Source organism: Rhamphochromis longiceps, linkage group LG11 (assembly GCF_057381845.1).
Source record: "Rhamphochromis longiceps isolate RC_006_pf linkage group LG11, R_longiceps_female_GT1.1, whole genome shotgun sequence".
Classification (NCBI taxonomy): Eukaryota; Metazoa; Chordata; class Actinopteri; order Cichliformes; family Cichlidae; genus Rhamphochromis; species Rhamphochromis longiceps.
Genome location: NC_140567.1, coordinates 32,212,935 through 32,230,562, shown reverse-complemented (window position 1 = coordinate 32,230,562; position 17,628 = coordinate 32,212,935). Strand labels below are relative to the sequence as shown.

The window sequence follows — 17,628 nt, the reverse complement described above, 5'->3', positions numbered from 1 at the left end:
GCAGGTACAAGTTTAGGGTAAATGTAGTACTCTTGGTTTCAAGACTTAACTTATTTCGTCATTACATTGAGTTTCAATCTGAATCAGATGACCTCATATACAAAATATATCATTATAGTGATATATTAATTTCTATTTATAGATGTATTTTTGAGTCGTTGTTATAGACAGGGAGCAGTAGCGCACGTAAAGGTTGAGGACCAACCTTTCGTTACGTGCGGATTTGCAGCTCCGACGCATGGCACCGCTCCAGCCTTAAATCTGTGTGACTTTTGCTCCGTGAGCTGAGCAGAGGGATGGAGATGCGGAGAGCGCAGCATCAGTAGCACCGCGGTTTGAGCGCAGGAGCTTCTCCACAGAATCAACCACTCACAACAACACAGACAGAGACACAGCCGACCTAAATTACTTTAGTAGCGCAATTATTGGAAAACTCCCGGAGGTATTCGGCAGTTGGAAAAGGAAATTAATGAAGAAGGAGGGCGAAGTAAATTGCGCGACTCTAGCGTGACAGATGTTGGAAAAGTCTGGCTGAATGTAGACCAACCGAAAAGGGAGAGGAGGGAGAGGGAAACCGTCCTTAACAGAGATGAGTACGCCTTTCTGTGGGAGATGGGCAGTGAGAGTTTAAGCGCTGAAGGCTTTAATGCGATGATTCAGGTGAGTTTCTTTATTTTCCTACAAACTACTTTGTAGGGTTCCATGAACCAGTCATAACAGAAATAGGCCACACTATATTTATTTAAAGCACGAGTTGAGCTTAGGTTTGGTCTTCATCTTAGGGTAGGTGACTCTAAAACGAGCCAGTGTTTACTTTATATTTTATTTTTATGTGGAATCGCTAAAGTTCGCATTCTTACCACTAGTCGCAGTTCTGTGAGAACTTAAACAAAATTGAAAAAAAAAAATGAACCAAACATTTATATTATTTATGTATTTGTAGCCTACACCGTATTTCTATAACATTTAGTCCAAACCAAGTCTGTAGAATTGCAAAACAGATAGTAAAAATATCATAACAGTTATAATGTGAAGAACTTTTGTGCCATTTATTGTGAGTTGTCTGGAGATTGCCAGGGCTGAGTTTAAACACTGACCTATATTCATGCTATTATTCCTTTTTTTCCTGTATGCGTTTATTTATTTTATTACTTGAAACCACAAAGATAAACATACCTTTAATGTCACTTTAATGTTCAGCCAAGTTTTTTCTAGAGGTCTGCTTGTTTCTTGTTGTTGTTGTTTGTGTTGTGGAGTTAGAGTGTCCATGGGAACAGTAATCCTCAGGATAGTTTGTTCCATAAACCTAAAAAAGGGCCACAGCAGACTTTGTTTTAACAGCGTTTAGGCAGGATTACTGACAGCTGTAACTGCAGCCTCATTTCCCCTGGGGCAGTGCAAGTCCCTCCGTTTGTCTTTATACTCTATACTACTTTGTAGTATACGCCACAGTATTTTCAGTACTGTCGCTGAAAGATATGTTTGTCAGTTTGCTATTATTAAAGATATGATCATCACCTCACCTGTAGTCAGGATCCACATTTCAGTGAAGGTACAGATATGAACTCAGACCAGCAGCCAACTCTTTGTCCCCCCCTCCTGTCATAATGAGGACACACATCATATCGGTTGTGGCTCAGGAGGAGCAGATCACCATCAAGGGAGAACCAAGGATTTGACACTTGGGATTCTGCCAAATGGCAATTTAATCAGAGGGCATTTTATGCACAGGAAGTATGTCAGTCTCCTTGTTAGAAACTGATTTATCTGGACTGTTATATTGGGCAGCCACTCCAGACCTCAGTTGATTGGAGCCTTAGGCAAAGAAGTACAAGACAAGTTTTTAATTGTTTTTCACTTTTATTGCACAGCTTCAGTGGCAGATATATGCAGCTGGGTCTTGAGGTATGTTGGTTAGACAGTGACTTTGCATGCTAATGTTGTGGTGAGTTTATACATTTATCTGTATTATTGCTTGCATGATATCATAAAGAATGAAAATTTTCTCCTTTGTTTTAATGTTAAAAAAACTTTGATGATGAATATTAAGGGCTTTTTTGTACTGCGGGAAACTCAGAACCTTTGAATTTAAATTTCAGATCCCACTTTAGGTCAAAGTAGGTAAAATTAAGTGGAGTATAATCAGCTTTGGTCTGCTTTCTATATGCTCCCAGGTAGAATCCAGACATTCATTTTATACCTGCCAAAGAAATGATCTTGAAGAGCTTGGCCAGATAAATAGTGTAGTTGGCTCTTTGGTGGAAAGAAATATCATCACCCCTTCAGTTATATATATATATATATGTGACTCACATGAAGACTGAAATTATTATAAATTTAAATTAAAACATACTTTCTCTTCAACTGTCAACACTGTCAACCATCCCACTTGTTTTCTGAGGTAGAGATTTTAGACAACGTTTTGCTTAATTAGAGTGTGCTGTCTACACGATTAAAAAAACATGTTTAGCTGTTATTTGGCAGCTTGAACCTAAAACATTTGTGGAAATAAATATTCTGTAGAAAGAGAAAAAATCTTTACAAAGAAAAAGCAAGCTGTTGTATAATATTAGGTTTGTATTAATCCTAACACACTGTTTGGGTCAAATTTGACATATTTTGACATAGTCAAAAAATAGTCTAATTGTTTACTGTTGTATTGCTCTTATACATTTTTTCTACATTTTCCTTGTTTTTGAGCAGATTTGACCCATATCTTTTTAGATGGATTTTAGATCTATCAGTGTGGGTCAAATCGAATAAATGATGGTTTTAGGGGATCTTTGAAACTGTAACACTGTATATTGTTATGCGACATTGGTGACAGAGGACAAGAGAGACCTTTACACTGTAACAAGAGCATCACATCACCTATAGCCCTTTATTATTTCCTCACATATCGCACAGAGACAGGCACTGACTGATCATGGGGTAATCTGAAAAACAGTGAAACAGTAAAACAACATATATAGGAACAGAAATCATACAGAGGTCAGAGGGTGATTTGAGACATGGTGCCTTGACATGAGATCTGGAATAGATAGACAGACAGACAGACTATTTACACATTAAAACTAATCTGTAGTTCAAAAACTCTTTTACGCACGTATTATGAGGGAATCCTTGGCTTTACATACTGTAAAGGCACAGATTAAATTGGGCACTTTTGTAAATTTTGATTTGATTTATTATATAGCACAACTTTTGCTCATGTATTTATGGAACTTGTGTTTTCCTAACTTGTATGGTTAATTACAAGCAAACTTTTTTGTTCAGCATCCGTGAAGACAGCTTAAAAAGAATACTTTACAATACTTCAAAATGACACACATTTCCATATAAACCCATCACATGAGGAAAAAAGAGACATGTAGGTCGGAGATTACTTCACTGCAGCTTTGACTTCTTTCCAACAGCAGCTTCTTAATACCAGGCTCCGCCAAAGAGCTGTCTGGGAGAAGGTATATTTTAGCCTGGAACAATGCATCCTCATTTCCCCAGCCGCAGTTTCAATCTTAACAGCTATGAGATTAACATCACAGTTCCATTTAGTACTTCTGCCCCCCCCCCCCCCCCCCCCCCCCCTTTCCTTTTTGTGCAAAAGCTAAATCTCTTAATTTTCACATAAGGCCATGTGCGGTTTGCCTTTTCATTAGTCTTAACTTATCCTGGTTTTGGAGGGATTGCACATGAAAACGACTCGTGTACTGTATCCAGGGCAGAATCTGCACAGCACATTTGAACTCACAGTACACAACACTCACTATTCAGGCCACATAGTCATTTGAAGTCCTTTTGTAGATGAACAGAAACATCAGATGTTTACTGCCACTGGAGGAATGTAGTCAGGGCTTGAGTAAAGACTTGAAAGCCACTGGCCCATTGCTTGTGTTAGCAGCAGTCTTGTGTTGTTTGGCCATGAAAAAGAAAAAAATATGTAATAGAGGATTTCTTTCATGCTACATGTTTTTCTAGGTTGTGTTTCCATTTTCATGATGCATGCGTCCTTTCCGGTTTATTCTATTATTTTATTCATCTGTAAGCCATTAACCCATTTCACATGCGAAGACTAACCCAACGTCCAACAAAGAGTAAAGCATAGGCACTTCCTAAGCTTTTCTATGGTAAGCGTCCCGGATTGTTTCTTTCAGGGTAAGATATTGTGAGGGCAAGGAAAGAGAAAATCAAAAGGGGCATGTTACAGTATGTTACTCTTATTCTGTTTGTGTATTTTTATGACTCTGATGTTTTTTTGATCTACTTAATTCTACTGGTTGTCAGTCAGTGAGTGTGCTTAATTTTATCATCAAGTAGTTGTTGAGTCATACACTGGGGCCATTCAAAGCACCTCACTTCAGAAAAAATAATGTATAGTGTGGTGGTAACACAGTTGCTAGTTTAATTCCAGACAAGGACATAAATCCCCTTTGGGTGTTGCAGCAGGAAGGTCATCCAACCTAAAACTCTGCCAAATCAAACATGCAGAGCTGAAAGTTAGCATGCTTCAAACCATTGTTGTGGTTACTGGAAGCTCGATATGTCATATACAGATTGAAACCACAGTAGGTCTCAAGCTTCTCGATCAAGCTGTTTTGTTGTCATTCACACAACTACTTTCATCAGTTTTTGTATGTATAACTGCGTGCAATTTCATGAATGTCTACAAGGACATGCTGTTCAAAAGCACTTCCTCATTTGTATTATTCATTGAATCAAGTCTACAAAGGCACACAGAAAACAGTCTGTGAAGAGATAAAGAGAATCCAGTTTGATGCAGTTAGTATAAATAAGGCTGTGACCTCAGGGCTTTTGCTCCCCCTTTTAGTGCAGACATTGTGAACACGTATAAAGGGTTTAGGCTTTAGAATTTGGGCTACATTAAACATGAACTAGTTTTTCTGAAGCAAACTCAACTTCTTAGTAACCTACCCTATCTTTATTCGCTTTATCCGCTATTGAAAATATCACTTCCTGTCCGCTAGGAAGATTTAAAAAAGCAAACGTCTTCAGGCCATTAACCGGGTCCTTTTTCTGACCCCATTTAGCCATAGTCATAAAGGCTGGACAATATTTGCTCTAGGTCAAAAAATAAACAAATAGAGAACTAGATGGAGTGGCCAATCAGAAATTTTCAAAGAAATAATTAAAAGTAATTAATACAGTATTGTGAACTGGAGTAGTCAAAAGCTTATGTCCTTCTTGTCACATTCATGGCTACTGCTGGGCCTCACATTGTAGTATTTCTTTCCATCTACATGGTGTAATTGATTGCTTCTCAATGTAAAAATACAAAACTATGTATATTAGACCTAAAATTTCCCTCTTTCAGAAAAAGAAAAAGCCGTATTGTTTAATGCTGTTACTCCATCAAGACGTCTTCACTGTGTTTTGGTGGAAGATCTAATGACAGAGCGTGTTGTACGCTGTTCAAATCACCAAGCTCTTTAAAAGAATACTGTCTCGAATTTAGCAGTGCAGTTCTTATCAGAACTTTATCAGACAATTTGGGTCATTCCATCTCAAATCTATGCGGGTCTTCTACTCGACCATCTCCAATTTGCATAAAAATGTTATGGTCCAAAGTTTTTTCTTCTCAGTCAATTTGTATTTTTTCTTACTTTTGTTCTCTTTGGACAGATTTAGGACAAAAATTATGCAGAAGTTGGATGGCAAAATTCTACCATGTTCATAAATATTCATTATGTCCAATTCGTCATTGACGATGACGAAGAGTCCCACTCAAGGCACTGACAATAAACCCCCATTTTATGAAATTAATAAGAAAGGGGACTTGACCAAGTTTTTTTTTTCTTTCCCTTTTTTCTGGTGAGATGGGACTAAGTCACTTTCTGAATAGCATTGATTTGTTTCCGTTTGCTTTTGTGTTGCTAAGACTGTCTAGGCAGGCTTGTGGTAGTAGCCTTGGCTGCTATCAGATTAGCATTAGCATTAGGTCTTCTAAAAAAGAAAAGCTCAACCTGCATAAAAGGGAAGATTATGGAGTTGGTGGATTTCTGTGAAGTAAAAGTTCATTCTGTCTTTGGTGTTTGTAGTGATTTTATAATTTGGCTTATTTTAGATAAAAAAAAAATATTATATCGGGAAATGTGATCAGAATTGTCTTTTTAAGACATTTTTTAAGGACTTTTAAATTTCATTTGTTTTCTAGTTTTCAGTTCTCAATTTTCTCAATTTAGGCCTTTTAGCTATTTTACCTCTTAATTGTTTTCCTTTCCCAGATTCCTCCAGATCATTCTTTTCTCCTACTGTTACTTATTTCTACTATTTTCTCTTCCCTTTGGTTCTTTTCACCGTACTTTTCAGTATTTCTTTATTTCATACTTTATATTTCTTCTTTTTACCTCACACATTAGTTTTCTCTTTAATGTTTAATGTGTTAAAGTGTATTTTTTTTTTATAATTTTCTTTGCACGTTACTTTTGCTGGTAATCTTTAATTCATTGGAATTGTGTAGGATCCAGGTAGTTCTCCTGTCTTTTGTCTTTCATCGCTATAGAAACATAATTTATCAATAAGCAGTTTAAGACCCATTCTGCTGTTCTGATTGCAGCTATATTCTGCACTCGGTATGTAAGTTGTCCTGAATTATTGAGTTTTTTATCTATGATCTGTTGCAGGTTAAGAGCCCTCAGCTCCCTATTAATGTGTGACCTCCCATTATCTCTTTGTTGTATAATGATGGATCCAGTGCATCATATCAGTTAGCTGAGATGACCTCATTTGTCACATCACATAGGGTGCTGCGCTGAATCTAATTCCCTTCCCTCATTTATTTGTGCTATTATTAATATTGCAGACGGTGCACTTTGCATGACGTTGCACAGAGTCTTAACTCTCTCCTTGTCGGAATGAGGAATTACAGCAAAGTGCTTTACCCAACACACAGTCTGGAACAAGGCTGATGTGAGTGAATCTGTCACTGTGACCCAGTTCCACCACACATTAAATTGGTAATCACACCAATATTCAATCACACCATACTTAATGTGTCTGTTCTTTGTTCCGTCTTTTTTTCTCTTGGCAAAATCAATGATAGTGACATGCATACACCAAGAGATAATAGAAACAGAAAAAATACACAACTCTTGAAGACAGAGGCACAGAGACACACGCTAATTATTTATAACCAAGAGCTTTTAAAATTTGGACACTGTTATGATGGGCGATAATGGAGTTTGTTCTTGAGAAAAATCTTTACCATGTTAAAATTAGCTTCATAAATCAATCAGTGATCTTTGGCAAACAATTTATACAGTCCTATTTGTCCCAAGCAAAAGCTTATAACCATACTGAGATATTTTCTTCTTTGTCTCAGTTGGATGTGTCAATTTCAAACATGCAACCAGGCAAGAACAATCCTCCTTTGCTATACTCATATATTCACAGGTCTTTGCTTTCCTCCCAGCATTTTAGAAGGTGATCAAATTAGAAATGTCTTGCATGTGCTCCACACAGTTTGTAAAATGTTGGCAATGAATGCAGAGATTGCGTAATGTAGACATGAATTATGTGAAGATTAGATTCTACCATCACAAACTGGATTACGTAACAACACCTGGCACCTGATATGTAACTGCCTATTATTGTTTCATTCATTAAAATTTGCATAACATATCTTAAGTCCCGCAAATTATATATATATATAGATATATATATAGATATAGATATAGATATATAGATAGATAGTAGCTACATGATTGTAGTATTAATCGTAATTTTAAACCTAAAGAACTATGAGAAAATATGAACCATATTTCATTTTGCATCTGTTATGTATATCTTTAACATTTCCGTTGGAGCTGTTTATAAACCCACGTGTTGCTCTTTGACTCTCCGATAGGCCGCTAACTGCAGCCAATAAATAATCGTGTAAGGTTTCTCCTATTTGGACAGTATTCATAAACCAGTTGTGCGGCCAACAGCAACTTTAGTTTCTTTAGAAGATACACAATGCTGTTGAGTTTATATACAATTTACAAAGCTACTGAGCCAAGCTTGCTAATGTTTAGCTGATGTAAAATACATCCATTGGCATATATTTTATGGCCATTATAAGCTTGTTTACGAGCATCATTATAAATACACAAAGACATTAAACAGAATTTTTTTATGGAGCACCAAATTTAAGTCTTTTAATATCAAACATTTTTTAAGCCTTTTTATAACTTTTTGTTTTTAAGACCAAGGAGAAAAAAGTAATAAAATGAAACATGTATGTACTTGAATAATACCGTACAAATTCATAGTATAGCGTGGCCTAGATGCAAGAACTCAGAGCGTTATGCTGGGTTAACATTATGCAATTTTGTGATGTACTCGATGAATGATGACAATGTAAAAGAATAGTGTCAATATTGTGTTTGTGGCTCTGTTATACTGTAAGAAAGTTCAGTATTGGATGGCATAACTGTGTTGTACAGTACACAGTGCTTTACTTTAAATTCAGAACAGTAAGGCATGCTAATCTGTTTGCCCTATTTTAAAATGCATTGTGTTTTCATGTAACCTTTAGATAAAACACAAAGTTAGTGTACCTCAGGTTGTTTCGCAAAATGTTTCACAACATGAAAAAACATAACTTCACATTATATCAGATCCAATATCAATTTTAAAAAATTAGGGCATTACATGTAAGTCCTTTGCTAAGTATAACTGCTCTTCTTTCTCCCCATCTTGTCTTTCTTACATTTTTCTCAACGACGTTATCCTGTACTCTTTTCTGTCCTTGGAAAATGCATTAGTGTGCCTTCAGATAGCAGACACATTGTGTGACAAACTGCACACTGCACAAACAGTTAGTGACATTTTTTGAGCTTATAAAAATATTGCATTTGAAATTGCTTGCCACTTAAAAAATGTTTCTGCCTTTGTGCTAGCTTCTCTTCTGTAGGTGCTGAAGTATTACAACCACAACTTATAAATATCCAAAAAAAAAAAAAAATCCAAAACCACAGTTCCAGATCATCCCTCTGCATTTTAACCCCTGAGTACAGCACTATAAATGATGCATAAATTATGGTTTTGCTTCTTTCATCTCTTTGTATACAAGTGATCAATTCACCTTGTCTTTTGCCTTTTATGTGTTATATATTTATGTGTTAAAAAATTCTCAGAGATTTCATTGGAGAAGAAAACTGAGTTAAATTTATACAGCACATTTAAAAGTAGAGTGTTTTGTATGCTCCAGTCGTGGGACAGTATACAAACAAATAATGGAGGAACTATATTGTGGGCTGCAATTCATTTCTTATCATCCAACAGTTTGTGTGCACTAAGCTTGATGTCTGGGAGTAGTGTATGACGTCTCACAGTGTCCATTTAATTTATAGGATTGCTAAAATCTCAGAGTGTAGGCGTATTTAGAATACTAAAGAATCCTGTCACCCAGCTAAAAACCTTTTTAATTTCCTCCTTCTCACTAAGAAGCATTAAGAAAAGAACATCCATGTTCCAGAATAGCATCCTGAAACTTTACATCACTGTGAGACACTAAACTCAGTACAGCAGGCTAATCAGCAGGTTTAAACAACTGCACAATAAGGCACACAAAGGACTTCAACAAATGTTAATGCTTTTAAACTAGGCCTTTTTACCAAATTGCCTTTCGTTATATTTTGCAGGATAGATTTTGCAAGTTTATTATTTAAAATTAGCTCAGTTCAGAAGTTTAAAAAAAATAAATCTTGAGTTTTTTCACACTTGGGGCCATTTTTTCCATCAAGTGTGCAACGTGTTTCGGCTACAAGATTCTGCATTTTCTACATCTGAACACCAGATCGATAGATCTCTGCAATATTTTTAGTCCATCATACTCTTTGGCAACCTTGGGATCAAGATTTTTTATAAATTCAAATTATTTTGAATCTTTGTTTTTGTTGGTTTCAACAAGATTTCACTTATTAGCATAAGTTAGTGACCAAATGTGTGACCCTGCTCTCAATGGGGTAAAACTATAGTCGGTACTTTTGCAACTGTAGCTCCTTTTGTGATTCAGTTTTTCTCTGAGCTTTTACACTTGTATTTCAGATATTTTCTTTATAGATGTGCCTCCTGACATGAGCTTGTTTACAAAGACTTCCTCAGATACACCCAAAGGGGAAAGACCAGGAGACTTGTGTTTTCTTTCTATGCACTGAACAGCAGTAAACCCTTTAATATTTGCTGCTTGCATGCAGGTCTCAGGGGCCGTCACATTGTAGCAGGTGCCAGAAACCCTTAAAAAAAAATGGAAACGCACAGCTCCACCATCTCCCCCATCAAACGTGCTTTTAACAACTTGAGTGCACACACCCACACAGAGAAGACACAAATTCATGCTCTGTGATCCCTGCACTGTTGTTCTGTTCCAGTCTTTTTAATTGGGGATTTGAGCCAGGCTCTTGTCTTTCTCACTGTGACAAGCTAAAAATAGCCCTTTGACAAGTGTCAGAAAACTCAACCGGGCTCAGACTGTGCATTCTGTGTCAGATGGGGCTGCTTGGCGCAGGGATTCAAGCTTGGGGCATCCAAATTCAGTGGAGTGGATACTGCCAAACTGTCATCCTGTGGCCCATGTGAGCTCATGTTCCTGTTCCATGCACCTGTTGCTAAAAGAACTTTTCTTTTCATCTCAGTAATTGGATTCTGTCTGTCACAATTCTTCACATTTTGCTTGAAGTCCTTTGGTGACAAAGCGATTGAACATTAAAGAACTCAGCTAAGGTGGAACTTTAAAGGGCTGAGTTTCAGAAAGACGTCCCTCAAAGCTAATGAAACCACAGTGCAGGCTACAAGAGAAGTTCAGGTTAATTGAGAGTCATTGCCTCTTTCTTCCTCGTGGCAGTGTTTTAGCAAAGTAATGATGCAAATTGCTTTTCAGTGAGTAAATACATGGATCATGTTAGGTTTGATGAATAAGAGGAACAGCAAAAATGTCTCATTTAAGCTGTGTTTCACATTTCTGGCATCAGCATAAACAAACAACATCCATACTCATGAAGCCATCTCAGTGACTTTAGTAGTCACAGCAATCATTAATGGTATGCTACTTTTAATTTAAATCATTATAATCTTAATTCCTGTGGAAGAACACAGCAACTTCGGACAGTGAAGAAATGACTGAACCTGCAGCAACACTAGGGCAAAGAAGAAAGTCCAAATGTTAACATGGGTTGGAAACTAACCACAGACTGATGTAAGGTGATAAGAGCCCGAGCTGAGAGGCTTGATGAGTTATGTCTGATGAAAGAACAGAGAAAGGGAAAACTGAACAGAGTATGGAAGGTGAATTATGTCGAACAATTATGCGACAGTTGGAGCCCATCCAAAATACTCTGCCAAAGAATTGTCTGATGAGATGTTACATCACTGATATTGTTTGCATTTTGGCAATGTGAGGGGTTATTAGGTAAGAGCTGGCATCTTCTTGGCTTTAGGCGAGTGGATATTTTTGACTCATGCATAAAAATGTTTTTGCAGGGTCATCAAATGGCAGCTTCATATTGGTCAATCAGAGTCTGCAGTATCTTGCCAGACTCTGGCAACATAAGCAAATCCCAGGAACTGGATGGAACAAGTTCTCACAGTGATCAAACAGCATGCTTACTAAACAGAATTAAACTGAAATGAACCTGAAGTGACTTCTTAGAAATGACTGCAGGGTATTTCTAAGAAAAATATATAATAAAGAAATACAAATATACATATATAATTGAATTAACCAGAAATAATAAAACACTTAGAAAGACTGAAAAGAAATACAGGAAACGTTTTATTATTAACAACTCATTGTGATTCAAAAATGAAACAAAATATAATAAAAATAAGTTATTTGCAGAGTGTGATTTTCAATAAATGATTTTTAAAATCTATTAATTTAAATTGGTAGCTTGTTTTGGAAAAAAATGTATCCATGAAAATAACTGCAACTATAGTAGGCAAGACTATTAAACCTGTTTTTGTATTCCCAAAGGTAACCACAGATTTGTATTTATTTATTTTATTAAATGGATTAATTTAACCCATAGTCTCCTCATCTTCAGTCTTCTTTTCTAATTCCCCCTGTAGGAGGTCTTCTGCAGTGTGTTGCCCCTCGTTTGCCTGCATAACTGCAAACAGTACTGTAGTAAAATATGATGATCTGCTAAACTCTTTTCATCTTCATCTCATTCAGTTAGCTGTGTAGCTTTTGGACTGTAATGACCTATTGTTTCTTAGTGGCATATTGTAAAGCCACACATGGATCAAGGTAGATTTGGAACACAACCAGAATATCCCCCCATGCATGCAGCAGCAGCTGTACTGTCAAAGAAGCCCAGTCACTGACAGGGAAAGTCATTTGCACAAAAAACAAAATTGAAAGTTGCAGCACTAAGAAATGCTGAGGTAATATTTAAAAAAATAGATACCTCTGTATATATTCAAATTTTTAAAAACAGTAAAGCTTTTAGTATTTTTATTTTTGTGTATTTGTGTTTATCTTGACAGCTTAGCGTCTTAAACCAATAAAAACCATGCTGTAGTCAATTACTGTGCATGTGTGAGCAACTACAGAGTAACACATATTTAAATGCAGGGAGTTCTCCTGGAAATACAGATATAATGTCTGATTTATTTTCATTTGTGAAGGTTACAAAATTTAAGGGGGTACTCAGTTTTCCATTTGTGCCAGTCTTTGACAAATGCACTGACAGTGCACTTTTTGTGTATGTTTTTCATTCTAATGAGAAATTGTATTATTAATAGAAACAACAAGTGTTTCAGTATGATAGAAAATAGTTAAAACAATTAACACTGTAACATGACACTCATGTGACCACAATCCACACAGGGTGAGAAATAACAAATTCATTTATTTCCCACTTTCTAATTTGATGGATGGGTCAGTCCTGGGTATAACTCTGGAGTCGTGACCTTTGGCTGGACTGTATCTTTATGGTGTGCAGATAGACACAGGGGAGGTGTGAAACCAATTGCTGATTGGCTGGAAGGTCTCGGCAACTGACAGGGTACAGGCCTGGGATATCTCCCAGCTGTCAGTCTCTGCCTCTCACAACTTAGCTCGGGGGGGGGGGGTATCAGCATATTTAACTTGTGAACCCCATCAATGGACAAAGTAAACCAATGCAGTTTTGTAAAATACTATATTTGCTACTCATGGTCCATTTCTTTAGGTTTTTATTTTTATTTTTATTTTTTTTTACAGTTTTTAAAGAATATAAATTTAATACCATGTTATGTATTTTTTGCCATTTTTAATAGTTGAAGAACTTGAGCTTGAGCTCACATATACTACATAAAATTAGCATAACAATTAACCTGCAGAAACAAAATAATAATAATAGTAATAATAACAATAATAATAATAATAGTTCACAAACACCAGTAATAAAACGTAGCATTTTACAGCCGATTTGACTTTAGCTGTGGTCAGTAAAAACTGGGAAATCACCAACTATGCCTGGCTGACGTCCAACATTTATTGGTATCTTTCTTGTGTGACTGCACTCTAATATATTGGTCTAAAAGGAGCCCTGTGAGTCTAAGAGCACAAGTGTTGGGTTTGTGAGTCAGCGCTCCCAGCCTGCCAGTATAAGAGCTGTTTGCATGAAGAACAAGGATGAGACAAAGACTGTAGAGCTCTGGGACTGTTGGCAACTCAGGCACTCAGAGGAGAGGCTGCAGCGAGGGTGGGTCCACACTCTGGAAACTGTTTGATGATGAAGAGTAAGCTGCAGCCGCTGCAGGTCAGACACAGTTTGGCTTTAGTATTTTGAGGATTATTTTTGTATTGTATCTTTTTTTTTATATGAAAGGAAATATCCTGTGTGAGAGCAGTTCAACTTCTGGACTTGGAGGTTTTCATGCAGCTGTGGAAAAGTGTTAAGAATTAAGATTTGTTTCTTTTAACGTCTGTTAGGTAAGATTTGTTCTTCATATTTTAGCAGGTCTTAGTGGTAGTTGTTGGAGAAGGGATGCATAATTTATATTAGATTCTACATTCATCATTTTCTTAAATTCAACTGGCAAGCCAGACAGCAGCATTATGTAATTTACTGATATTTCACTTTGCAGCATTTTACAGACAGCAGGGCTCTTTTTTGACTCTGTTCCCTAAAGTTTGGAGGTTGCTTTTACTTATCACTCAGTTTCTTCACTGATTATTTTAGAATATGTTCATACAAGATTTATGCTGTTATATTTTCCTACTTAATTTGTACCAACAATGGAGGCTGCTTTGTGTTATCATGTCTTCTAAACATCTATATGAAAATATGTTTATCATTATAGTGCTTTACTCTAAAGCAACACCGTAGAGCAAATTAAGGTACAATTTAAACAAAAGATATTTGTGCACAAGTCTTGATGGATTCAATAGCTCTAACACTGACTGCATTAATATTCTGTTCATAGTTGTGAGTAATTAGAACAGATTGGCTATAAAAATAGGCACTTTCTGTTGTTCACTTCCTTATGTAAAAATGCTGTTGCAATGCACCTACTGACAAGCAGAATTAATTATGCAATATACTGATTGCAGGACTCAAAATTCACACAATCTTGAATTCTTGATTTCTTTCACTTTGGCAGTGATTGGTTTAACACACTGGTCAAATGGTTGTCTTCCCCTCATGTGAGGTGCACACTGGTGCCTCAGACACTATTCTGTGTGTTGCCAGATGCTACAAAATGAATCATTTAACTCACAGGACTGGGTTGCCTTCTGAGAAAGCTGTGTTTGTGGTGGTTTTTAATCCATTTGGTTTGTCCTGCTAGGAACACTAAGCTGATTAAATAGATGGGGTTAATAGATCTTACAACTAATAAATGTTGAAACTTACTCAGCCTGTTGTGGAGTTGCCATTTTTTCACTTAGTTAACCTTGGTTTTTCTGATTTTCTTTTATCCTCAGGTGACACAAAAGGGCATGTTGTTGACAGAAAATCATCAGTGGACTTAAGCTTGACTCCAACTTGACTGCCACTGGTTATGAAAATCTGCACTTCAAAACTAAAACGGTATGTTTTGATTAAAATGTAAGCTTGTGAGGGCAGTGAATTCAATACAAATACATTTTGCTTACACTCTGTCTTAGAAACATTAAGCTCCTATAGAGAAAAACATCTTTATAAATGTTTTTAAAAAAGGTAATTATGTGCATCTCTTTTCAGGCCGGGCGTAAGATGTTTGTGGAGTCAGTCGTCCGATGGGGCTTGTGGAGCATCCTGCTCCAGTTTGGACTGGGCGTATCTGCAGGAGGCTGTACTCCAGGCTGTCTGTGTCGACCTGAGCCCAAAGAAGTGATCTGCTCTGGAAAACACTTAAATTCAGTGCCAGGGGCCTTGCCCAGTGATGCCAGACGTTTGGATTTATCCCGCAACAGGATTAAGACTGTGGGACGCCGCCAATTTTCTGGCCTTGTGAAACTTCAAGAGTTGGACCTCAGTGATAATATAATCTCCATGATTGAGGTAGAGGCTTTCCTGGGCCTACAGAATCTCAGGACACTTCGGCTTAAGAATAACCGCCTCAAGATCATCCCAGTTGGGGTGTTTTCTGGCCTGTCCAGTCTAAAATTTCTGGATTTGAGCCAAAATGAGATTTTGGTCTTTCTGGACTATACCTTTAAAGAAATGGTAAATCTGCAGACACTGGAAGCTAGTGAAAATGACTTGGTCTTCATCTCCCAGCGTGCTTTCTTTGGTCTGCAGAATCTACAGGAGCTCAACTTAGACCGTAGCAACCTGACCTCAATTCCCACTGAGGCATTGTCCCAGCTCCAGAGCCTGACACGTCTACGAATGCTACGCCTCACCATTTCTACACTTCCCAACAATGCTTTCCGTAAACTGCAACACCTGCGCAGCCTCCTGATCACAAACTGGCCAGCACTGGACACTATAGCTGGCAACAGCCTAATTGGTCTAAATTTGACCTCGCTTGTTATCAGTAGCTGTAACCTAAGTGCAGTTCCTTATTCTGCACTTCGTCACCTGGTGTATCTGCGCTTCCTGGACCTGTCCTATAACCCCATCACTGTTATCCAAGGTAACCTGCTTGGGGATCTCTTGAGACTTCAGGAGTTACACTTAGCAGGTGGCAGCCTACTACGAATAGAGCCGGGAGCCTTCAGGGGACTAGCCTATTTTCGCATGCTTAATGTGACATCCAATCAGCTCACTACTTTGGAAGAGAGCGCCTTCCATTCTGTTGGGAACCTTCAGGTGCTGCGGTTAGATGGGAATCCCCTAGCATGTGACTGCCGGCTTCTCTGGGTGTTTCGTCGCAGAGTGCGCTTGAACTTCGATGGACATCAGCCCACTTGCTCCTCTCCTGATACAGTAAGACAGCGTGAATTCAAAGACTTCTTAGAGAAGGAACTTCCAAGGGTTTTTACCTGCCGCCCTGCTCGCATCATGCACCGTAGGCTGCAAGAGGAAAGAGTAGAGGAGGGCACTACTGTTCTCTTTTCCTGCAAGGCTGATGGGGATCCATCACCATCTATCACCTGGATCTCATCCCATAAAAATGTGATTTCTCCAACAGGAAGAATCAGAGTTTTACCAAATGGAACTTTAGAAGTGCGTTTTGCCCAAGTTCAGGATAGTGGCACGTATCAGTGCCTGGCAAGTAATGCAGCTGGCAATGACAGTCTGACTGTCAGCTTGTATGTGAAGGGGCTCCCACGCAACCGAAACATGTCTTTCGTCACAGAGGAGGGCTTGGTAGAACCTTCAAATACCCAAGCTGCAAACTCCTCAGCTCAAATGGCTAAGCCATACCCATTCGATGCAAAGACCTTGATCATTGCAACCACCATGGGCTTCCTGTCGTTCCTTAGCTCAGTTGCCATCTGTTTTGTCTTCATGTTTTTCTGGAGCCAGAGCAAAGGTCAAATTAAACACACTGCAACTATTGACTTTGTTCCTCGGTCTTCCATGGGTGGAGGGGGAGGGGATGGAGGTGATGGTGGCAGATTTACCATGAAACTCATTTAAAGCTGAGTTAGAATTAAAAGGAGCGTTTATATAGAATTTGAGTCCTTCTGTATCACTGGTGATTTCCACTGAGACACTCAAAAACCAACACTACTATTTAAACACCCCCTAAGAAGGCAAATCGGAGCCAGTGTGATGCACTTGTGCCAGTCCTCTTCTAATTTTAGAGTTGAAAGTTCCATCTCAGCACCAACATGGCTGTGTTATCTAACTAATGAATATCTTATGATCCAGGGATGGGATAATGTTAGCAGACTGTAGGTGGAGCTGTCTGCTGGTTGCTGTGCATTTATTTTCAAAGACTTGTACATGGAAAAAGCAATTCCTTTTTTTCTTTTTTGAAGCATGTATTTACTAAACAGTTATAAATCTCATAGGTTTATGTAGTGACTGAGACCTGTTAAGGTTCAAAATTGAGGAGACATGTCCATGTTTCCTAAAACTCCCTCTATTAAAAACAAAAACAACAACCCAAACCTAACTGACAAAATCAACCCATCACCACAACAACCTCAACAACCTTAAACGCACAAAAGTTTTGCCACCACATAATTTCACCTCCTCAATACACCGAAAGTCTCATTAAAACCACACAATTTGCACACAAAAATCACCCCCTTATGCTCTTAAA

At 37.8% G+C, this 17,628-nt stretch overlaps 1 protein-coding gene across 3 annotated transcripts; it reads left to right on the top strand.

Moving 5' to 3' along the window:
* The first annotated feature begins 368 nt into the window (after nucleotides 1-368).
* Nucleotides 369-17,101, top strand: lingo4b (leucine rich repeat and Ig domain containing 4b). Of its 3 annotated transcripts, none has more exons than XM_085423680.1 (3): nucleotides 369-660; nucleotides 14,912-15,017; nucleotides 15,171-17,101. In XM_085423680.1, the coding sequence occupies exon 3, from the start codon at nucleotides 15,183-15,185 to the stop codon at nucleotides 16,995-16,997; it is 1,815 nt and encodes a 604-aa protein (XP_085279806.1). In that variant the 5' UTR covers nucleotides 369-660; nucleotides 14,912-15,017; nucleotides 15,171-15,182; the 3' UTR covers nucleotides 16,998-17,101. The 3 variants fall into 3 exon arrangements, with proteins under 3 accessions (XP_085279806.1, XP_085279805.1, XP_085279803.1); XM_085423679.1 differs by lacking the exon at nucleotides 369-660 and adding an exon at nucleotides 13,640-13,745; XM_085423677.1 differs by lacking the exon at nucleotides 369-660 and adding an exon at nucleotides 13,680-13,918.
* Nucleotides 17,102-17,628: the final 527 nt, after the last annotated feature.